Source organism: Uloborus diversus, chromosome 10, assembly GCF_026930045.1.
Source record: "Uloborus diversus isolate 005 chromosome 10, Udiv.v.3.1, whole genome shotgun sequence".
NCBI classification, from domain to species: domain Eukaryota; kingdom Metazoa; phylum Arthropoda; class Arachnida; order Araneae; family Uloboridae; genus Uloborus; species Uloborus diversus.
In genome coordinates this window covers 85,679,405-85,704,909 of record NC_072740.1, presented here as the reverse complement: position 1 = coordinate 85,704,909, position 25,505 = coordinate 85,679,405, and the positions used below count along the sequence as shown (strand labels likewise).

At 32.4% G+C, this 25,505-nt stretch overlaps 1 protein-coding gene across 1 annotated transcript in view; it reads left to right on the top strand.

The window, feature by feature from the left end:
- The window catches only part of LOC129231582 (alpha-N-acetylgalactosaminidase-like), a 30,914-nt gene extending 13,465 nt beyond the window's left edge, over positions 1–17,449 (top strand). Inside the window, exons 4-7 of the mRNA XM_054865940.1 lie at positions 289–383; positions 5,522–5,683; positions 12,854–13,051; positions 17,025–17,449. Coding sequence (XP_054721915.1) covers positions 289–383; positions 5,522–5,683; positions 12,854–13,051; positions 17,025–17,297 — 728 coding nt within the window. The 3' untranslated portion in view covers positions 17,298–17,449. The remainder of the gene's footprint in view (positions 1–288; positions 384–5,521; positions 5,684–12,853; positions 13,052–17,024) is intronic.
- Positions 17,450–25,505: the final 8,056 nt, after the last annotated feature.

The following is a 25,505-nucleotide window of genomic DNA, read 5'->3' as shown; positions in this document are numbered from 1 at the left end:
AAATTGATCTCAGACAACTGGCACAGTTCTTTTGCTCCATATTTGTTAAATTCTATTGTTTTATGTTCGGTTGAGAAGTGTAGCATTGAAATTACAGAAGTGTATTCTAGTATTTATAGCAATTTTTTCTTATTAATTGAATAATCTCATTTCGCTGATATTTTTCTCATATCCAGCTAAGAGTTTTAACAATACCAAGAATGTTTTTTCTTGTATCTTTTCAAAGCAATATTTATCATTTTGAGTTGTTTCACAAGTGTTTAAGTTCTATGCATTTGTTTTATAAAGGTTATGTGAAAATGGGGACATTTTTAAATAGGACTGGCCGACCCATGGTATATTCTTGCAGTTGGCCCTACTATGAACTGCTAAAAAATATGGAAGTAAGAACAATCTACTTGAATTCTAACTTATAGTTTAGTACTATGTCTTATGATTAGTTAAAGCATGTGTCACTGGCATATTGTTTTAAATATTATTTTTATTTAGTAAAATACACTATTTTTTTAAACATGGGGTACTTTCCTTTTTTGTTGTCATAATTTATAATAGCACAAGAAAGATTGCCATTTGGTAAGGTACACATAGTAGATGATCATTATTGCTTAAATTTAAAATAGCTAGATTAATCATTGAAAAATGGTGCAGCATGACACACTTTGGATATGCATGAAGGTGAGGGAAATTTTCTTCAGTCACTTTGACCCATGATAACTACTAACTGACCCATCACAGGAATTTTAGACCTTCAAATTTATTGAACACATACCTCAAAAACTTAGGACATTTAGTTCTAAAGTTTGATACTCTAACCATATGTGGGTGATTCTCCAAAATCCTAACTATATTATGTCCCCGTAGCCTAACACAAAAATTGTTTAACAAAGAAAGTGTTTTCACTTTTTTAATAGTTAGAAATAACTTATCTGATGTGTTTCTACTCTTATTAAAGCAATAACTCATTTAGTTTTTTCTACAAACATTTTTGAATAACTCGAAAGTCACACTTTTGGCGTGTCCCCATTCGCTTTTCAAATGAACTTAAGTTATTTAAAAATTTTGTATCAACATTTCACAAATTCAATTTTTAGTACAAAATTAAGCATACTTAAAGGTGTAAAATAGCATTCTTTAAATAAATTTAATTATTTAAATCATGAAGATACATCGTTTTAAACTTTGTCCCCAGGTTTTCATGTCATTCTCCTGTCCTAGGAATGAGTTCAATTATTATAGATAAAAAAAGGAATTTTTAATCTGCTGTACTATAAAATTGTTTATTATCACCATTTTGTTGGATTTCTTGAGTATTTTGTTAATATGATTTGTCTGCTGTTCTCATTAAAATTTTGAAGTTCAAGAATAGAGTATGAAACATTTTTGCTGTCACTCATTTGGACAATATTTCTGTTTTAAATAAACAAAAAATTTTAACTCTACTCATAGTGTGTGGTTGAATTAAGAGGTTAGAATAGAAAAATAACATTATTTACCTTAAATATAATCCTGGTCCTACATAACAAGCAAATTGTATGGAACTCGACATACTCCTGTCCTAAAAAAAGAGTCATACTTCTGTCGTAAAAAAAGTCAAACTCTTGTCCTAAAACAATCACTTTCCTAGTGTTATTTCTCAAGCGTTGGTAAAGCATCCGGCATTCCATAGAATTGAAGGATCTATTTCCATTACATTAGTTTGAAAATAAGATTGATTTAAAAAAAAGAAAGTTAAATTTGGCAAACGATAAATAAAAAATGGATCAGTGGAATAATTCTATTTATCTATTTTTTGTTGCTATTCAGACGAAGTGTTCCAAAAAGAGATTTATTGGTTAGACATTTGTTCATCTAAATGTTGCTCGAGTAGGTAAGTGAAGCTACTATAAATTTCGCAGTTGCTTTAAATTAAAAGTAAAATATACGTTATTAATATTGCTGATTCCCTCTTTGTTTTTTTTATGTTTGTATTTCCTGAACCATAAAACAGTTCTCAGGTAATGAGAAGGTAACTTTTCTTTTTGTAAATTTTACCATACTGTGCATAGCTAACTTAAAGAAAGTTTTAATGTAGCAATTGATTTTATTTTTCACTGAAACGAATGTAAAAACCTATGTGGGACTTGTACTCTAATAAATTGGGGGTGTCCGTTTTGAGAGGTTTTACATAAATTTTGTTTTCTCATTCAAAGCGATTTATTGCATTAAGCATATTAAGCGTTATATTATTATACTGAGCATACTTTTTGATTCAGGCTTCAGTTATTTCTTTATTACTGTAGTTACATTTTAAATAACTCATGAAGAAATTCATTTTGTAACTCTCCTGGTGTTGCTTGTTAGCTTCTTGCTGTATGAAAATTTGACCCCCTCATTTGAGGGTGTAGCATAGTTAAAGTTAGTTCCCTCTATTTTCCCCTTAATAAGTTCCTAACAAAGAGTAAGTATAATTTCTTTCAGATTTTTTTCAGTAGTTTTATTTAAAAAATAATTGTGACTGGAAAATGTCAGGGTTTTGGAGAATCGACTAAGTGTCTCCCCATAGATTCTTGCCTCTTTTTTTTTTTTTTTTGTTTAGTGTAATTTTTTCTGCCAATTATTTTTAGTTTCAACAAGGAGACTGTTTTGGAAAGAATCAATCCATTTTGACATGAAGGTCTGAAAACAGAGGTCGAAATTAGCATCAGCTACTTAGGTGCCGTTGGCAACCAATATTTTTTTCTTAGGTGCCGTTAAAATAATGCATTTTGAAATCACCTGCTAAGTTTATACAAGTACCATAATTACTATTAACTTAATTTAGTGACAGGAAAAAAAAAAAACAAATTCTAGATTTTAAAAGTATTGAAAATATTGACAAGATGCAAAAGGATTGCAATCTCGAACACGATACGCAATTTTCCACAAAGTAAAAGTTTAGTGTTGGAATGATTTTGAAAATAAATTTATTCATTAAAAAGAAAAACAAATGCAGAAAATAAGTTAATCTGAAGTGGCATGCGACTAATTGTCAAAAAATATTAATATATTTACATGATGCAAAAGGATTGAAAGGTCAAAAGTGAGAATACACTCCCGCAAAGAACGTGCTCATTGTCCGCATGTTTTGAAAAAAATAATATATTATAAATTAAAATAAAAAAGAAAATAAGCTAACCTAAAGGTAGCATATGTAAAAACAAATTCTATATTTTAAAAGTATTAAAACATTGACAAGATGCAAAGGGATTGCAATCTCGAACACAATACGCAATTTTCCACTAAGTAAAAACAAGTTTAGTGTTGGAATGATTTTGAAAATTTTTTATTCATTTAAAAGAAAAACAAACGCAGAAAATAAGTTAATCTGAGTGTCATGCGACTAATTGTCAAAATATTAATATATTTACTTACAAGATGCAAAAGGATTGAAAGGTCCAAAACGAGAATAAATTTCTCACAAAGCACGTGCTCATTGTCCGCATGTTTTGAAATAAATAATATATTATAAATTAAAATAAAAAAGCAAATAAGCTAACCTAAAGGTAGCATATGTAAAAATAACTTCTAGATTTTAAAAGTATTAAAACATTGACAAGATGCAAAAGGATTGCAATCTCGAACACGATAACGCAATTTTCCACAAAGTAAAAGTTTAGTGTTGGAATGATTTCGAAAATAAATTTATTCATCAAAAAGAAAAACAAACACAGAAAACAAGTTAATCTGAAGTGGCATGTGTCCAATTGCCAAATAATATTATTATATTTACAAGATTCAAAAGGATTGAAAGGTCAAAAGCGAAAATAAACTTCCCGCAAAGCACGTGTTCATTGTCCGCATGTATTGAAAAAATAATATGTTATAAATTAAAATAAAAAAGAAAAAAGCTAACCTAATTGTAGCATATGTAAAAATAACTTCTATATTTTAAAAGTATTATAATATCGGCAAGATGCAAAAGGATTGCAATATCAAACACCGGAACTATTATTCCGAGAAGAACGTGTTCAGTATTGAAAATTGCATTTATGATGTGTTTTGAAAAACAATTAAGCGCAATTTAATAAATATCTTTAAAAATAATAATAAAAATAAAAAAAGCGAATGAACCGCCTAAACTAATCAACAAGAAAACTACTTATTGTTTTGAATCTTGCAGTAGGACAACCATCGATGAATCCAGTATCTTCTTTTTTTCCAAAATCTTTACAGACTTTACATACCATCAGGTCTTCACCCTTTCTTTCCAACCACGGAAACTGCTTTTGCCACTTGATGAAAGTTGCAGCGTTGACACTTTTCCGTGTACATTTAGAAGTCGCATCTACTTCATCATTATTTTTTTCTATTTCGACTTCATCGGCAATCCTTGGCCGTTTATTTCCGCTAGTATTTAGTGGCGTAAAATATGACTAAGTTACGTTTACTCATATTTTCAACAAATAAAAAATGATGGTAGCGATGATTAAAAAAAAAAAAGAAAGAAAAAAAGATGAGCAAAATCCTGTGCGAAAAAAAGGAATCCTCGTGCTCGCCGTGCGTTCGTGTTACGACGGGGGGGGGGGGGGGGGGGATCGAACTTGAAACATGAAAAAGATCAGCCTATCTGCTCAAACAACCCTGAGATGAGTCCGGTTTTGGAGGGCTGGGGCGATCGGGGGTAAACAACAAAGGGAACAAAGGGGAGAAAAGATTACTCCAGAAAGAGGAGGAATGGAGGGGTGTGCTTGCAATGACACTGGCTGCTACAGTTCGCGGGCGAAGGTGGAGGGGGGGGGATTGTTCAAGCTTTTCCGACTGAAAGCGATATTTCCAGGAAATTTGCCGTGATCGCAACGCACGCAGGTGTTTTTGGAGACAAATCTTCCGAAAGTGAAAGCTAAGTAGGGGGGAAAGCTAGGCGTCACAGTGACGACTACGTTTCAAATCGCGGTCGTCAAAATGAAATTTACAGTTGCAAAATACGACTAACGACCGCTAATTTCGAGCACTGTCTGAAAAGTCTTTGACAAGACTCTGAAGTGTCATCTCAACTTGCATATTAATGCCACTAAGAAGAAAGAATGTTTCAGGTTAATAGCATGCAAGTGTGTTTTCAAGCCAGAAATTCCGAATATTTTAAATTCCTCCTTGGTCATTTTCAATGTCGCAGATCCTCATTTTACCACGCAGGGCAGTCTGTCAGCCTTCTGCCCTTTCATTCCATGGAGTAAAATTATCTTTTACCCGTCAATATTCCCACAGTGCTCACAGTCTGTTAGGACTTACAAAAATAAAGATACTAAAAGCAAACAATATTAATTTTTCATGGTTTAGCAACGGTCGCTTGAACTTTTCGTCTGCTGGTATTTTGATCTAATATTCAGTGTTGGCCTCTGGGAAGGGGTCGTACAGATTTTGTTTTACAGGACTTGGGGCCCAAAATTTATAGATCCGAGCCTGTGTGAGGTGTTATTTCTTTGATTTTTTTTATGCAGTTGCAAATAAAATGCTTTAAACTGTTCATAATATAGTTTTATAGTTGCATTTTTCTTTGTTTTAGCCTAATTATAAGTTGATTTCAACTTATTGCAATATGTGGAGAAACTTCCATGATATTCAAGATTCATGGCATAGCATTACTGAAACAATCAACTTTTTTGGAGATAATCAAGCAGTTATTACAAATTTCACTGGTCCTGGAAGATGGAGTGATCCGGATATGGTATTTTTTATGGTTCCTAATATTGTTTATATCTTATTGTAAAATTATGACAATTAAAAGATTTAAACCTGTAAATGTATCTCTACGCTATGCAGAGTTTGAAATAAGGTTCAATTTCTAGGGGGAATGTCCCCCTTTACTGCACATTCTATTGAAGATTTTTTGAATTTGGGGAGAATTTTTATAAGTACTGAAAATTTGTTTAGAATTTTTCAATAATTCATTTTTATTTTATTTTTCTATTTATTCATTTTTAAGTAATAATATTTTTAGTGTAATATCAACCCCATTTTCAAATAATTATTCAGTAATTTTGTGATTTTATTTTATTATTTCATTTTTAATAAAATATTTTACTACTAAATAACACATACACATACACTCAATTATTTTTTTAATAGACCCTTTTCTGGATCTAATTATCCGAATGGGTTTCGGTCCCCATTGATTAGAATAATAATGCTACTGCGCAAAGACTTTTTTTCTGACGATCAAAAAGTTAAAGTAAAAAATTGCCTATACCTGTTGAAAATGGACTGTGGTTTTCAGCACCTTTCAGATCACATTTCGACCTGTGGATCAGAATCAGTTGATGTCGGCAGATCCGAATTCGTTGATGTTGGAGGATCAGTATTCATTGATGTCGGTGGATCGGAATTCATCGATGTCGGCGGATCGGAACTCGTTGATGCCGCCGCATTGGAATTTGTTAATTCCGGCAAATCTGAATTCATTGATGCTAGCGAATCTGAATTCGTCGATGTAACTTTAATTGCTTTGAATTGTCAGACGCTTTATTAAAAATTTATAAATTTTTCCAAAATGAAATAAGAGCTATGTTTGAATTGGAAAGGAGTTTGAAATTTTTAAAATGCAACGTTAAAACTCGCAAAGACAAAATGGCAAAAAGGATTTGATGCATTTCAAAATGAGACAAGTGCTTAAAGAAACACGTTGTAACCTATGACCTCTCTTATTTATTTGTATGAAATATTGTAAATTTGTAAGATGACATGGCGTTTCCTGTAGTGCTGCTCTCTAAGTTTGATGAGAGGGGGAAATCTGGATTGTGCTGGTGGGGGCGGGAGGGGAGAGGAAATCGTTCGCTCTTCGCCAATACTACGGCATGGAGAAATTTTTTTTCTCTTCTCCGCTTTCCTTGTCTGGAGTTCGTTATCGAGTTTAAGAATTTACGGGAAGGGGGGGAATCCCGCACGGACCTTTGGATTGCGCGGGATTTGCCGATTTTGTTCGCGTTTTGTGCAATCCCGCACTCTATTTCAAACCCCGCTATGTCATATCTCATAACTGGTCCTTTTTTCCCCTGATATTTAATCTGAAGTCTCTAGAAGTATGTATCTTCCTTACCTCCTTTTAAAAAAAATCTGATTTTCAAAACTTAAGCAGTAACAGATATTTTTCCACCCTAGCTTTTCTACCAATTTTTTTTTTGTAGGTCATATTGTACACCTAGTAACCTAGTACAATACCGCCACATCTACAAAAAACACTTTTCAAGAAAAATCAATTTTAATGTAATGCGCCTTAGCTTAAATTCTTATACTAGTAACACTGATGCATCTCAAAAATAAGGTTAATTTTTTTTTTGTTTATGGCTGTCTTGCATTCTAATAGAACTAATAAAAATGCACCAGGACATGCATATAATTCAAAATCGAATATTTTTTACTCATGGCAGTGCTGTATTAGGTGTGCAATATACAACCATTTGTGCAATTTTGCATTACTCAAAACCAGAGTAGAAATTAACTTACTGTGATCTAAAACCACTCAAATATCTCTCGTAAAAGAGCAAATTGCACTAAACGTAGCATTTAGTCTCCCTGACCACAGTATCTGCCATTTGTTTGAGAGTTAAAAGTTCAATAACTTTCTGCTTTTCTAATGATGGTTTCTTGTAAATAGTAGCTTCCATGCTTATTTCCATTAAACTTCAGATCTCTTGAGTTCTAGTTGCTACACTGTGTCTGAAACATTCCATTTAAATCATTCTGTATTGATGCTGTATCCTTCCAATAAGCCTGTTACATTGGCTTATACTAATTTAAAATTTAACATATGCTTCCACTCTAAAAGTGCTGCTGTTGATTTTTTAATTTCAAAAGCATTTTTTTATCTGCTGTATGTTAATTTGTTAAAGATGTATTGGCTAACTTTTAAAACTTTATTTACTGTCTAAAATGAAACTTGTTGAGGAATCTACCGAGTTATACAAACTCATATTCGTTTTCCGAACAGGAGAAGGTGGCCTAAAATGATCCTCTTTGGAAAAAAATAACTTGTGTAAAATATTAAAAATTTTAAAATCCAACTTTTGCTTGATTTCACACTTCATGTTAAATTATAAACATATTTTAATGATTTTCGAAACCCTAATTCAATAATGAAAAATATTAGGACAATTTGAAAAAATGATCTAAGGATAATTTAACCCTCACCAAAGAGCAAAATGAGTTTTATTTTCAGTTAAAAAATCTTGTAAATTGTATGCTAACAATACTTGTAATTGCATTTGTGTAAAGGAATGTAAAAGAACATACTCCATTGGGCACACAAAGCCTTATTTCTGTAACATAGAGAGCTCTTTGTCTAAATAAGCAGGAAAGTTAGTTTGTTATGAAAGCTAACTTTTCAAATGTTTATGTTCTGACACATAATACAGTGATTAGTTGCATCCATAGACTTCAGTGCGCCTCCCCCCCCCCCCCCCCCCCGCCGCAAGACTTATAAATGCACCACCCCCTCATAAGAATTATTTTCAAATTTAACTTGGCCAACGGTTCAAAAATTTTACCTTCGGCATCGGTGGCCAATGCTAACTTGGATGAAACATCGGCTAATCAGCCTTCAAAAACATCTAAGTGCCAATGTATCACTGATATTTTTCAGGGGAAAAAATTTAACTTTTATGTATCAATTTTTTTACTGCTTAGTTAAAAGTAAGTACAGCATAAGGCTCGAAATCAAACAGTAATAGAACCAACACTAGTTTTGGGTTACGAAAATATACTGCGTTTCGGATCACTACCAAAATTTTCACAACATTGCAGACACTTATCAAACACTCACTTTGAGAATAGTTTTAAGAATTTTTTGCTCTTAAATTGAAATAATTACAGTATGTATTAGCATATTAGTTAAACAATTTAGAGCAAAAAACAAGGCCGAAGGTAAACCAGTGTCACAAGATAAAATTTCCGAAATAGTTTCCTCCCGAACAACCTTTTTTAACTTAACACTAAACAAAAAAATATTTGCATATTCTAACATATAATCTGGCCCTTGATTGAAGATTAAAGCAGAAGATTACTGCATCAGAAGCTCAGTCATAAGAATAGGGCAGGAAACGCCGATTTCAAGGTCTGTATGGTGATTAAAATCTCTAAAAAGTCATTATATATGTTTTTCCTTCTCGCTCTTACGGCCTAAATCGCTGAAATCCTTATTTATAATTTTATAGCTCGTTGCCTTAGAAAAATGGTTGCATGCTGTAAGTTTTCTTTCACAGTATTTTTTTTAATTACTTTTTAGGAATTGAAAATGAAAAAAAAAAAAAAAAATACATTTTCTTAAATTCTACCTTTAACTCCCCCTCTCCCGATTATATTACATGAACTAATTAAGAAAATCATTTCTCCACAGCAACTAAAGAAGGCGAAATCCAGAAATTTAATTTAAGGAATTTAAAATGTTAAAAAATTTACATAAATGCTTTTATTATTTCAAGCCAATAATATCTTTCAGATAACTCTCGCTCATTTAACCAAACAATAATTATCCACTAATAATGATGTTTAACAATATTTTTAGCATACCGTATGTACTCGCGTATAAGTCGAGAAATTTTGTCCAACAAATGAGATCAAAGGAAGGGGGGTCGACTTATACGCGGGTCAAATTTTCCGAAAATATTTTTCCGATCAACGAGAGCTGGGAAGCTACGAGAAATACTGATGTGCGGTTACAGGTAGTTGCTGATAAGTTGATCGTGTGAAAAAGTAAACTTATTCAAAAATAATAACTAATCAAACCTAAATAATACACATAAATAAAGGTAATTTTATTCCTCCTTATTAAGGATCAAATCAGCAATTAACAAATATCGTGAAACGTATGAAAATATTTATCGTCAACAGTCACGCCATTCAGACTGAGAGTGCGTTCGACGAGCACGACCGGGAGCGACCGGTTAGTTAATCACGTGACAGCTAATGATCACATGCTCAAATCAACCAATCAAATGCTTAGAATGGTAACCGCCGTGGTAACCGGTTGATCATAGAACGCCGCGGTTAGTAACTGGTTACTTACCGGTTGACCGGCGAGGTTCGTCGAACGCAACCTCTGATATCATTGACGATTCTGCAGCCGCCGATGTATACGATGACGCGGTGATGACGGAAGCGGACTTTAATGAACTTTTTTTTGCGTCCGACTCGGAATCCGAGTTTGAAGGCTTTTAGAAATGTTTTCCTACTTAATTCCTATTTTATTTGTAAATAAATGTGTTCATTATTTTGCAATTTCTTTGAAAATAATTCGCGATGTTTTTGGAAAGTATGGGGGTCGACTTATATGCGAGATCGACCTATGTGCGAGTATATACGGTACTCAGTAAGAACCACTTCTCTAGGCCCTCCTTGGCTGTGACCCTATTTTTATTTATTTTTGATACAAATTTTGTGGGAAAACTTAATTGAGTTTTTCTTTTCCAAAAACATTTAAAAGTTATGTTTTTAACCAGCAATATTTTAGATTTCCGTCCTTATATTTTTATTGATTGAAAAACAATAAATTTCTAGTTTTTTGTTTTACTTCTGTTTTTACCGTTGAGCTTTTAACTACTAGTCTAATTGTTGTGACTCTTCATTACATTTCTTTATATCCCTCTCTTTCTCTTTCATCTTTTCTTCTGTTAGAAAAATATTTCTACGGCTCCTGTATTTTTTTCTACTTTGCTATGATTTTCAACGTAACATTTTCATTAAAAAAATAAGAAATATAAATGTATCATAGGCCTTAGTTAACAAATTTATTTATCCATTCATTTTTTTCAAATATGACTTTGCCATTAGTTTCTACAACGTACTGAATACTTTGTTATTCTTTTAAAAATGTTTGAAACCTGTATTTTGGCCCTCCCTAGTTAGGTTTTCCATCGGCCATTAGAAACAGAAAATAATTGGCCGTCTTTGAACCATTGAACAAAAACCACCATTAGTCTTCAGAAAGTTCATAATTTAACTTTTGATTAGAATTTCAAAAATTTTACTCATTACTGAGTTAAACACAACTACCTGTCTCAGCTTTGGATCCTTTAGAGCAGCATTGTTATAGCAACCATCAGATCTACTGATGCCATTCCAAAATTATAAGAAGAGTTAATTTTTTTCAGTAACATCTGCAAGTCCTTGCTCACGCTCTGCAAAAATTTGTAGATTAATATTATCAAGTTCTGGAACCTTATTTTATTTCATTTATTTATTTACTTTATTTATTTATTTATTTATTTATTTTTTGACATAGTAGTGCATCCTCTATAGAAAACAAAATGATTTGATTTGTTAAATTTCTATTTTGGAACACATTATTATTTGTTATTAATTGACAGAAGATAAAGTTTTTTTGTGTTCATTCTGCATGCATGCATTTCAATTGTAATTATTTGCTTTTGAAGTAAATGTTTTTTTTTCTTGTTCTAGTTAGTTGATTTATAAATTAAATCTAATAATATTAACTTATATTCTACTGTTTTGTTGTTTTGTCAAGTTAGAGTGTGTTGTTGTTTATTAATTATGCATTACCATTTATTGTTTAATTTCAAAGAGCCTTCTGATTTGCCTTTTATTTAATTTCTGTATGTTCATTAAATTTCATCTCATTAATATTTTTCTTTTTGCTTTAGAGCTTAATACTGTTACTATATGTAGTGCAATGTTTTTGTTTTCCTTTTCATTTTACTTGCCCACAATTTGAATTGTGTTATTTTTCATTTCACATCATTTATTTATTTAATTTTTGGCTACTGTTTCTATTAATTATTTGATTTTTAAGTAAAAGTTATTATTATAAGCATAAGCATTACCTGTCACACTGTTACCTTCACTGCAATCAATGTTTTTCTGTTTATTCTGACACAATTTAAGTGATGTTTGAAAGTAGTTAAGTAGTTTGCCTGCTCTTGAAAAATAGAGAACAAATTAGATGCTTGTTGGCTGAATATAGAGAAATGACCTGCAATAGCTGTGTTTTAAGGGATAAAAGCTGGAATTCTGCATACAAGTATTGTCCCAGGCATCACAAATCATGCTTTTGACCTAGACTGTCCAATGCGCATGTTAAAGATGTGATTGTATTTCCTACCTTTTTATGATCAGTGGGTGGATATGGTCTTCATATACTTTTACACAAACCTCAAACAACAGTCCAATTTTAAGAGCTCACTGTCTTATGGACTCTATTAGCACTAGGGGGAAAATATTTTTTCCCTTTAATTAGATTGCATCAATTTGGTAGTGTGACATTGTTTCACCTTGCATCACTATCTATCAGAGTTATTTACTATGTAGGACACTTTGGAAAGATTTTTTTAGAAGTTTATTTAAGTCATATTTTGATCTTAGGTATATTTTCTGTGCTTTACATTTTAAACTTTCGAGTATTTTTCAGCAGACATGGTTTTTGTTTCTTATGATTTATGTTCGACTTCCTGGTTATCTGTTCATGGAAAAAAAGTGAAATTCTCAGCACAGACTAACATTTAACTCATGCATGTCATGTCAATGTTATTTTGACGCATGTGTGCTACTTGCATTTAATTTTTCTTTCATTAATATGTTATGTTTTAGTGTTCATTGATAAGAAAGATCCCTTATGCTTCCATTAAAAAACTCCTTATCACTAATACATCACTTTATAGTTTATATATTGACTTTTTCAGATGAAATTAATTTTTTGAAACTTTTATATCGATATTTGAGCTCACATTCAATACTTGAACCAAAAATAAAAAGTTCAAAACTGACTTAATGTTGCCACTATTTCATATAAATGTTTGTAGTATATATATATATATATATATATATATATATATATATATATATATATATATCATTCAATAGATATTCTTTGAAAAATATTTTTATGCAGCTAATGATTGGAAACCTTCATCTTAATGTTGGGCAAGCACGAGTTCAGATGGCTGCCTGGGCAATATTTCCAGCTCCTTTGCTGATGTCAAATGACTTAAGATTCATAAAGCCGGAATTTAGAAATATTCTTTTGAATAGGGATGTTATTGCAATCAATCAAGATGCCCTTGGAATTCCTGGAAAGAGGATGTATAAAGTAATTGATTGTTTTGATTTTGAGTTCGTTAGTTTTAAATGTTAATCTAAGTTCTAACACTTCTGAAATGCAGTGGTTCCCAAAAGTGTTCGTACACTCTGAAATTTTGTAGTAAATACAAAATGACGAGAAACTGAATTCGAATATCAAGTCCAATATTTTTTTACATCATTCCTATGTCATTCTAAATAAAACCCACTAGTTTTTTCAAAATATTGAATAATTTTCTTTTTGAAATGATTAAAATATTTTCGAATAAATTTGTGATTAAAATTATATATCTTTTTTTAATTATTTTTGCATTGTGTTAACACTTAAAAACTAATCTGGCTTTAATTTTTGGTTTGTTTATTCCCTAATATTCTGCATAATATTTTTAAATGGCTGGTATTTGTAAAAAACAACAAACACCATTTGAAATTTGATTTGTTTTAGCACAGTAGCTGTAAATTGGTTCAAAATATCACTAAATTAGTTAATTAATACCATTCTGTAGTGAAGTGGGCAAAAAAATGCTTTAAAAAATAGAATTGGATCGAAAACAAGGTAAGAAAGGTTCAACCGGTAAAGTTAACAAAACGTCATCGGTGATTTACAGTTAAAAAAATTATGAAAAATACACATTTGACTGCTGTAAAAGTTTCTGCTGAATTTAATGAAAGGTTTGCGTTTAAATTTCACCAAAAATTATTTGTTGAGTTCTCTGACTAGCTGACTAAATGAGAGCTCTTCCCGCAGAAAAAGTTTTGTCTGTGCGAAAAACCAAAGCTTACACTTTCCGTCGCAAAATCAATGATACAAATACAAATGTGATGACCAGCAACAAGCTTTGGGCCCAGCTGGGCTGGTCCTAGTCAGTTTATAAGTCCTCAATGAAGATTAATATCCTTCTTAAAGCTAACCACCCCCTTGCTCATTACCAAGTGCCCACCACCCTACTAAAGAAGTAATATTCCTAAATTTCCAGGTTAGCCTAAGACTTGAATTGCTTAAGACTCCAATGTCCCCTTGTCTTACTTTCTGTGAGAAAATTTAACCTGTTAACATCTTTCATTTTGATAAATTTAAATAGCTGAATCATGTCCCCTCTGGCTCTCCTTTGCTCCAGGCTATAGATATTAAACCTATTAAGTTTGTTATCATAGTCTAAATCCAAAGGTCTTCTTACTAGTCTAGTAACCCTTCTTTGAAACCTTTCCAATACAGAAATATCTTTCCTGAGATAAGGAAACCAAAACTCAACAGCATACATCAAATGAGGTCTTACTAAACTCCTATATAACGTCAGAAGAACCTCTTAGATAAACCCATGCATTCTGTTGGCTTTGTTACTTGCAATGCTGCACTGTTGACTAAACTTGAAATCCTGATTTATTGAGATACCCAGATCAGTAACATTTTCTGCCTGACTATTGACCGAACCCTGTAAATAATAACCTGTATGCTTATTTCTATGACCTAAGTGTAGCACTTGACATTTCCCTTCATTAACTGCCATACCCCAATTATCTGCCCACTTAGTAATATGATCTAAATTCTCTTGAATCTGTTTTACTTGTTCCTCATTCCCTAAAATCCCCATAACTTTTACATCTTTAGCAAAACAATTTATGCTTCCAGAAATACTTTCATCAATATCCTTTATAAAAATAATAAACAGAAGAGGCCCTAAAACTGATCCCTGAGGAACCCCACTTAAAACATCACTCCATTTAGAATGGTTTCCTCTCACAACTACTCTTTGTTTCCTTTCAGTCAGCCAATTCCTAAACCAAAGTAAGATTTTTCCTCCTATTCCTATAGTAGCTAGTTTGCTGAGACGAACAACATGTGGTTGCATCCTTTTCAAAAGCTTTTTGAAAATCAATATGAACAACATTCACACACTTTTTGTTATCTAAATCCAAGGTGCATAGAAATGCAATAAATTAGTAGCACATAATTTACCTTTCCTGAAACCATACTGCAAACAAGTCAACAGACTATTTGTCTCTAAGAAGTTCATAATCTTAATTTTTATCAAAGTTTAAAAAATCTTACAAACCACTGAAGTCAGATTTACAGGGCTGTAATTCCCTGCTTTACCTTTAGACCATTTCATGCAGAGTAAAGTTATATTAGCCAGCTTCCAGTCCTCTGGCACTGTCCCCAAGTTATAAGAAGCATTGGAAATGTTTAAAGTAACATCCACTAATTCCTCTGCACATTCAGCTAAAATTTTTCGATAAATATTACCTGGTCCCGGAGCTTTAGTTGCTTTAATTTTTTTCAACTGAAATAGATCCTCCTCCCTGGAAAATACAAAATCCTATAGCTGTATAATAACTTGTGTCTTGTTAGTGTCAACTGTAAATATTGATCGGAAATTTGCCCAACTTGGATTTCAAACCCTCGACGGCTCGCTTTCCAGCCGATCGCGCTAACCACTGAGCTGTTCTGGCTTAAATAAGCTCGAAACAATTTGGAATGTCTTTTTTACTTGTGAAAATAAATTCAACATTTTTGGTTCCAATGTTATAAAATAGTACAAGCAGAAAAAAAGAATAATTTAATCTTAAGAACTTAATTGGATCAGTTAATCAGGAAGGTGAAGGTGTTCATGTGTGAGGGTGCATATCAGCATCAGGACTTGGTCGTTTGGAATTTTTTGATGAAATAATGAATCATGCTGCTCATTTTAATATTTTTAAAAAACAATATTAAACTATTAGCTCAAAACTTGGTTATCGGAAACAACTTTGTTTTTTATCCAGATAATGAATAGAAGCAAAGGGTTTTCAAGGTTCGCGTCTGGTGCCTCAAAAATTGTCCTTAAGCTTAGAAATATCTCCTCAATAGCCAGATTTAAACTTAATGTAACATACATGAAATACACCGTCAGCTCAGTCATTCCAGCCTGAGCTTGCCGATGTATTTAATGTAGCCTTGGGGGGGGGGGCTGGCTATAGGGCAGTAACTTACTGAATATAACTTACTGATTAATGTAACATATTTAGAAAAATCTGAAGGCTAGATTACAAAAATGTAGCATTGAAATGAAAATCGAACGACAAAGAGTTAGACTCGAAGTGATATTGAACACTTACTCAGAAATTTCACAAAAAAGGAAAGAAAAAGCATTGAAATTTATTCCCAGACATTTGAAAGCTGTTGTTGATACTACATGATATTCTACTAAATAATAACTTAGTAAAAAGTTAGATTATTTCAAAGTGTACAAAGACTTTTGTGAGATAACGTTTTTGACACTTTTCGATTGTTGATTTCTTAAAAATAAAATTTTATTATGTTATTAAAAATTTTCACGTAGTCTTGTTGAAAATAGATCATACATCTTATAAATAAATACCTATTCCAAAACATGAATTTTAACCAATGGATAGGGGCGTATTTTATTGAAAATCATCAGTGTATGAACCCTTCTCTGGGAGCCACTGTAGATAAAAGATTCTAAGAAAAATGTATTTGTAAAATTTTACTTGAAATCATTACTAAGTGAAATTCACTTTTGTTTATGTAATAGTTCTGCATAACTATGAAAATAAATTATATATATATATATATATATATATATATATATATATATATATATATATATATAAAACTTTAAGTGAGGCGTTTAGATCGAAAGCGGATCAAGTCCAAAACTATTTTTAATTTGAATTTGAATTGCCATTTATATTGTTTTTCCTGATTTTCCAAATTATGTTACATGTTTAGGTTAGTTTTTATACTTCAATAAAAAAAATATAGTCTAAATCACTTCTGGACTCGACTAGTGTTAATTTACTTTTATCTGATTGTCTCTGAGCTATAACTTATGAATTTGATCTGATTTTGCTCTGAGTGCCTCAAAAGTTAAAATTTAAGAGTACTCTTATTTTTGTTGCTTTGAAAGACATTTGTAATCTTAAAAATTTCTTGAATATATATGCCAATCTTATTCAGTTCTTTTTCACCTCTGTCTTTTTAGGATAATGGAGTGGATATATGGGTTAGAAAAATAACCCCAGTTATTGAAGCTGATACTTCATTTGCAATATTGTTCATCAACATGCGCAAGAATAATAAAAAAGCCACAGTTTCCTTTTCTTTACTGGAATTGGGGTTAAAGGAAGATAAAAATTACTTAATTACAGAGATTTTCAGACACAAGTCATATGGCCTTCGTTCAAATAAAACTGTTGAAGTTATAGTTCCTGCAAATGATTGTGTGATGCTTAGTTGTATGGTGCTCAAATATTAATGTAACAATTCATATTTTTACAGCAATCTTGAAATCATATCCTAAAGTTTCTAAGCAAATTTTCTATTTTTGAATCAAAGAGTTTTTCAATAAAAGTACTCTCACTTGTATATTTCTAAAACAGCTAATCTGTTTTTTTTTTTTTTTTTTTTTTTTTTGTAATGCATGAAAAGTATTAAAAATCGCTGGTATTTCATAAAAGCATAAAAGAATGTTAAACTTACAGATCTCATCCAACCACCTGACAACAATAAATGTTGTAAAAATTTCTAACAAGACTTCTTTTTCCAGAAAAAAAAAAGAAATTTTTTTTTAAATATCAAACACTCTGAATCTAATGATGGGGGGGGGGGGTCTAATCTTTTGCAACTTTCCCGATTTGAAGGTATACTCAGTTGAAATATAGCATGTAAAATTCAATGGTGTAAGGGCCTGGCCACCGGGAATAAACTCAATAGCAGTGGAGCAAATGTTTGTTTACACATGATGACCCCAATAAGTTTAGATAGTTAGCTATACCATACTTATGAAACATTCCAGTAGTCATTCATCTGTTGTTGAATGAAGTTAAATTAGTTCTGATATTTGTGTGTGTGTGAATGGTGCATGAAAATTTTCTACATCCTGTCTGATACTCAGTATTGAAATCAGACTTATGCCATTGGAATATATCATTATATACTATATTTTAATCATGTACCTGTATGACTCAAAAACAGGAAAGTTGGAAAAAAAAATTGACCCCCATCGAATTCAGTTATCTCGATATACAGGGTGGTTATAAAATAATGTTCACAGCCCTCTAGCAAGTGAAGTATTGGACAAAAAATTGCCAAATTTCATGGACGCACATATCAGACCATGGGATTTTGATTTCTACATTAAAAAAATAGTACCAAAAGTCACCACGAGGAGAACTTTTGGCGCTGCAAAAGTGTATTACTTGCAAATACTGAAGAATTAAACGCCAATTAAAAGCACACATCAAGTATTTTGCTACAAATAATTGTTGCTTACAAATGAGGTTCAATAAAACCAACAAGAAATTTCAATTTATAACAAGAGAAGAATTTTACCAAAAAGCCGTGCTTTGTGAATAAAATTGATGCATATTTTATAAGTTAGCATTTAATCCTTCAATAGTCACAGTAATACACCTTTTCAACTCCGAAATTTCCCCTGGTGGCGATTTTTGGTACTTTTTTTTTTCAGGAATCGAAATCCCATGGTCTACTGTGCATGCCCATGAAATTTGGCAGTGTTTCTTCCACTACTTAACTCTCTAGAGGTCTCTGAACACCTCATGTTATTTTATAATCACCCTATAAGTAAGAAGTATATTTCATTTTCTCTTCTGTAAAAGTCCATACTATTTCTTTATAAAACAAAAAAAAAAATAATAATAATAATTTTCTTTATTTAATATATTTCAGAAATCAATTGAAATGTTTAAATTTAATAAAAGTGTGATTTGACTTGTATATGCATTTTTTCAAGTATTTGACATTGTTTAGTATTTTTTTTTAATAGGTGAATCCTGCATTTTTAAACTACTAAGACTTTATGAGTTAAAAGTCTTTAAAATATTTTTTAATGCTTTGTATTTGTTTGGTTATCGTGTGTATATATATACAGGGCCGTTGAGGTAAATCCGGGAAATGGGACACAAGTATTAAAACTCTTATAACGCAAACAAAAAGGATTTATTTTGTACACAACTTTGCAATATTATAGAAAATATGTTATAAAAAGAAATTATTCTATATAGCCGCCGTTAGCTGCCACCACTCGCTCAAGACGTGACTGGAACCGACCGCATGCATGTTTCACCTCCTTCCTGTCAATGTTGGGCACCACCTCAGTAATGGTGGCTCTCAGCGCGTCCTTAGTATTATGAAATTTTGCGTTAACCTTTTCCTCAACTACACCCCAAAAGTAGTAATCGAGAGGATTGCAGTCTGGGCTGGAGGGTGGCCACAAGTCGGGTGTCCAGTGGTAGGGCATATTACTGTGAAGCCATGCTTGGGTTTTTCTCGTCTTGTGGGCTGGCACCGAGTCCTGCTGGAAGACATAATCTCTTCCGGTGGCCACCATGTCCATCCAGGGCTTGACTACCGTTTCCAATACGTGAATGTATCCATCGGAGTTGATTCTGAGACCTTCTTCAAAGAAATGAGGTGGCATAACATCCCCTTCGCTGCTGATAACCCCAAGGACTATGACCGCTGCTGGAAATTTGGTGTGCATGACGGTGGGCACTTCTGAAGCATCCACTCAACTGACCTGAAGATAACACCAGAAGATAACCACTCAATAATCTCCTTTGGTGATTTACCGGCACGAATGGACTCAAAGATCACTGCTCTTCTGTCTTGTTCCTGGCTCATGTTGTTGCTTGTAGTAACGTGTCTATATGCGCGCGCCTCGTGACGATATGAACTACACATTAGATAACCTATTTGCAAATATGCACTCAACAACCGCTAGAGGGCAGTCAATAAACAAATTCCGGATTTACCTCAACAACCCTGTATATATATATATATATATATATATATATATATATATATATATATATATATATATATATATATATATATATATATATTAGCAGCTTGGGTTCTGTATAGTTTTAAAAACATATTTTGAGACATTTTTGTTGAATAACATTTTCATCCTTGGCAGCGTATGATCCACAGGCCCTAAAATTGGCCTGAAGAGGGGAAAAAACGTATAATCTGCTAATCTGTGGATAAGATAATTTTAGAAACTAAATTAAAAACTTGAAAAATTAATAACTTTTAAGGTACAGTTGGCTCTCTGTTTAACCACACTCTATTTAACGACGACTTTTTGTGGTCCTATATGGTCCACTATAGTGTTAAAAGCATCCTATTTAAGGACGCTTTCTACTTAAAGACGATTTTTTGTGGTCCCTTGAAAGTCGTTAAACAGAGAGCCTACTGTATATTCAAAACTAATGTAAAATATAATCTTAAAAATAATGATTTCTTCTCAAAATTGCCATTATGCTAATTACTTGACAAAGAGTCAAGAAAGGAGCAAATGGTCTAATCTTGTGCAAATGAAATCTTCTTCCTTTACTTATGTATGTGATGTATGTTGTTAATTTTACACTGCCTAAATCGCATAAGAAGAACATTCAAGCTATGTAAAATAAACAACATACTGGTAGGGTAACGATCTTGGCGCATCCTACTGTAAATATTGAGGTTAAATGCATTGGTGTTGAGAAAAAAAGCACAAATAATCCGCACCTCATCAATTTACTTTTTAAAAAGATAATCCCTGAATTATACCCAGGAAAAAACAGTAGTTTTTTAACAATCATTGTATGATTTACTTAAATAATAATAAATACAAATTGGAAGTTAATGCATAGTTATGTCCATGTGTAAAAGTCAAGTTTCAAAATACACAAGGTAAATGTGGTTGTATGTCTCACATTTTGTTACTTAATTTTATTTGAAAAATTGTTAAATATGTGTAATCATGTTTTATTTCAAAGTAATGTAATGGTTTTTTATTCCTTATTTCATCAATTATTACCACAAATTACATTATAAAAACATTAAGTAAAAACTGACATGCTTTGCATAATATTTTCTGTTGTTGGGTTTGTTTTAAATTAATTACTGATTTTATTTTTGATATGTAATTTCACATTGAACTTAACAATAATGTCATAGCATTTTTAAAAAAATTTTACTGAGCACACGTAACACACTTGTAACGACCAGTAAACTAGTAACTATCTCGTTAAATGTGTTGCTGCAGTTCAAAAAAAAAAATGCTTATTCTTGTATTAACGTTTTTTTTACAGGATAAATTTAAATTATTACACTTTGCAAATTTTGATGTATTTGCAGGCATAACATTCAAAATTTTGTGATATGGGAATTGTTATGACTGATTCATGTGCAAAAATATTTTTGTAAAAATCATCATTCCATCCTTGTTGAATTTTTTCTTTCAAAAATTTTGTTAGTTATAAAGTTTTAAAGTTATTTACTTTCATCTGGATTTATTGTTTGTTTGATATGTAATGCATTTTTTAAAAAAAATCTTATATAAAAGGTTTGTATTTCAATGTGATTTGCTTCTTTTGCAAGCTTAGTTTAGTCACATGATCTTGTTAACGTTTTAAAAATTAAGACTTAAAAATATCATTATTAAATGATTTGTTCAAACGTTGAAATTTAGAGAGAAATATGGGGAATGCTCTGTAACTGTGGTTATGTAAAGAGCAAGCTTGAGCTTACTTTCCAAAAAAAAAAAAAAAAAATGATGTGAGTAATATGATAGCAGTAACAATCTGAAGGTAGAAAGTATTTTAAATCCTCCCTGTGTGGTAAAGCATTGTAAATAAGCTGTATTTCAAAAAAAAAAAAAAAAAAAAGCCTACTTGCTACTTACAATTTTTCTAGTCATTTTTTTTAAGAGTAGCAAAACTATTTGAAAATATAAGCATTTCTTTTCTAAAAAAATATAAAAAAACAATTTTGCCGGATTTTGGCATATAATACACAATTTTCAACCAAAATGTTGAAAACTTGTAGGTCAACTTCGAAAAAAAAAAAAATCCAGTTAAATATCATGAAAAATTTAAAAAGTATTAGATGATTCTTTTAGTTATATTTCAATGACGTATAAAATGAAGTGAAATGTTAGGGATTGTTTATAAGTTAGTCACACTTAGAAAGTAAATAATGCTTACTTTTGTGAAAACTATATTGTTCTGTAAAATCTGATTACAGTGAACATCAGGCTCGGACTGACTTGCCTGCCAACATGCACGAGGGCAGGTGCGCCCTTCCTACTATTTAAGATGAAATGCAATGCAAACGCCTTCGCTGGAAAAAAAAAATTTGTCTTGCAAATTCAGAACGAAAGTTTTCTAATTGATTCGAAAGCTCTCATACGTTCCCGTCATTTCGAAGTTTCCAAAATTTTCCTCTGAGCCCGCTTTCCCTAATGTTACCATCTAAAATTTTCCGTCTTTTGAGTTTTCAAAAAATTGCCGGGAGAAGTTCCTTCTATCCCATCCATTCGTTTCTCGTAATGTTTCCAAAGATGACCAACAAGAGCGTTTTTAAGACTCTTCAAAAAAACAAAAACCAAAAAAAAAGGGGGGTAGACCTTCAAATCTTCAATCAAAGAAACTGCCTATTCTGGAACTTCGATTTCGAAAACGTTCTGGAAGAAAGTTTCGAATCGCATTTTTTCCCCTAACGTCATTAAAGATGGACGGCAATAGCGTTTTAGGATTAAAATTAATAAAAAAAAAATTATGGAGATGAGGCCACTAGACCTTCTCTATCTTCTAACATCATCGAAGTTAGTCTAAAACTGCATTTTTGAATTACATGAACAAGTTTATTATTGTTGGTAGAGTCGGTAGTGGTTGCCGTTTGAATACAGTTGTCTAGGCGTTTGTCAATGAGTTTTTCTACTCTTATTTTAATGAATTTCATAGTGGAAAAGTTGAATTTTGTATAGATATGTAGTAGTGTATTTTATAACATAATGACCACTTGACATCAATGTCGCCTAGAGAAAAAAATTTCACTCAGAAGATGCGAAATCAAACCACTGGGCGACATCAGAAATTTCGAATTTATTAATTCACTATTTTTTGTAAATTGCCGTTTTTGGCGCTTGATTGAAAAAACTAGTGAAACGTGCCTTCCCCTAAAAGTTAACGAAGATGGCCTACAGTCAAGTTTTTGCAATTTCTGTGGGAAGTCCACAAAATCTCTCCTCTCCCAAATAAACAAAAATCGTCTAAAATTGTGTTAAAAAAATTCCGGGAAAAGGTCACCAAACTCTCCCCCCCCCCCAACACATCACAAAAAATCGTCTACAACTGTATTTTTATGACTTTTAATTCCAAAAATTTTGCAGAGGAGAGTTCCTCAACCCCCTCTCTCCAATGCCATTAAAGATTGTCAAAACTTGAATTTTTGGAGCTTCAATTTCGAAAAAATCGCCGGAATCGAAAACTTTTTCGAAAATGTCGTTAATGAGGACTTTCAATTACGTTTTTAGAACTTCAATTCCGAAAAAATTCCGGGTGAGAACCCTCGATCTCGAGTCCTTCTCCTAACGTCAATGAAGACTCACTATCATTATGTTTTTGAAGTTTCAATATTGAAAATTTGAGGGTTTACTCCTGACTCCATCCCTTCCCTTTACGCTACCAAAGATGGCTAACCATCATATTTCAAAGCTCCAATTTCCAACAATTTCCGATGGAAAGTTCCAAACCCCGTTCCTTCCCCCTACGTCATAAAAGATGACTTACAACTGCGTTTTTGAGACTTCAATTTCGAAAACTTTCCGGAGAGGAGCCCCAATGTCTTTCTTTCCTCATCTTTCATGGAACTTCTACATCGAAGAGTTTCTGTTGAAAAGTTCTGAACCCCATGTCTTCTGCTACGTCATCAAAGATGGCCTACAATTGCGCTTTTAGGACTTCAATTCCAAATTTTTTGGAGGGGTCGGATGAAAGACCACGAACCCTCTGGTTTTTAGCAATACTAAAATTGCGTTTTTGAAGCTATCATAAAACGAATGGGGAGAACTCATGTCTCTCATCTTTCCCTTCAAGAACACAAAGATAGCAAATAATTGTGTTTTCGAAAATATACCCTTAAATTAAAAAAAAAATTCCGGAACGGGAGCCCCCAAACCTCCCTTCCACTTGTTAATCTCCAAAAAGTCTAAAAATGCGTTCCGAACAAAAATTTTCACGAGAAAACCTGCAAACACTCCTTCCTTTGCACGAATATTAAACAAAACTCAATCAACAAATAAATCCAAAACTATCATCAAATTTTATTTACAAATGCAATTTTAGTATTTCATTATGTTCGGTACGTAAACTGGTAAAAAGAGATGCCATTTTTGTGCTGAAACTGTTCTTTTATAAAGGAAAAAGGTACAATTGAGGGCCTGTGTGTGTGTGTGTGTGTGTCTGTGTGTGAATAACAACTGAAAAAACTTCACGAGTTTTCAAACGAATCAAAAGTTAGAGGGTTTAATTTAGATAATAGATTCAGAATATTAGTAGAAACTCTTTTTTTTTCAATTTTTTGATTCTTGTTTGTGTGATATTCGAAACACTTATAACTTTCGTTTAAACTCTTTGAACGAAGCACATTATTCGAAAAAAAAAAAAAAAAAACATGCATCAGTTATTAAACTTTTTAAAAAAATTTATTTTCATTAGTCCCCCTCTCCCCCTTAATGTATTACTCAATCGCCCCTCTCAACAGGATCGTCTGGATCCGCCACCGATCGCTCCCCTAAAATGATCGGCTATATCCTATCCGCGACCCCCCCCCCCCCATTGGCATGCGCCTTCAGAAGAATTGGGGTATGCGCCTTTTTGAGGACCCAGCCCGGTCCTAAACATCAGTGAAGTAAAATATCCGTTTTCACCAAATAAATATTCTGCCTTGTTTTTGTGGCGATTCGGATAACATTTAAAAAATTCTTATTTTAATGAAGTGATGGTTTCTGAAAACTAGCTGCAAAAAATATGATGCAACAAAAACCTTAAGTTTGCGCCTCCCCCCCCCCTCTTTTTTTTGTAGGTTTTGTCTTGAAAAGAATTTATCTTATCTGAAAAGCAACCTCCTTTCTTTTCTTTTGAATTCAGCTAGCAGAGGAAAAGCTGAAAGGAGTAGTTAAAACTAAAGCTGCCATTTGAATTAATAGTCCATGACCGTGCAGTCTATGCGGCTAGGGGGCCCCGCGCTGACTTGTATTTAAAAACTTTTTTCCCGATTTTTTTTAACGTCTTTTTAGAACAAGTTTGAGCTAGTTGAAAGCTCTGTTGAATGTGAGGCCCCATTATAAGTGCAAAAGAGGTCGAACAGAGTCAGTCGAGTGCCGCCATGCCCCTTCTTCACCTGTGCACTAATACTGCTCCAATGTGCACCCCCACCCTCCAAGGGTCATGCTCCAAGTTTCTAGCTATTGGTTGACACAGCCTCTCGTTTCTCCTGAAGATTAATCCCAGATGTTGTTGTTTTTTTGGGTGGGGGGGGGGAGCATTTTTGTTTTTGCTTGAAATTTACAGTTACTGTCCAACCACGGCTTGTATGGAATTGGCATTCGCCCAGTTAAGACAAATCTATCTGAATGAAGAGGGAAAGTAAAAATTTGATGTGTGTGTTCTGC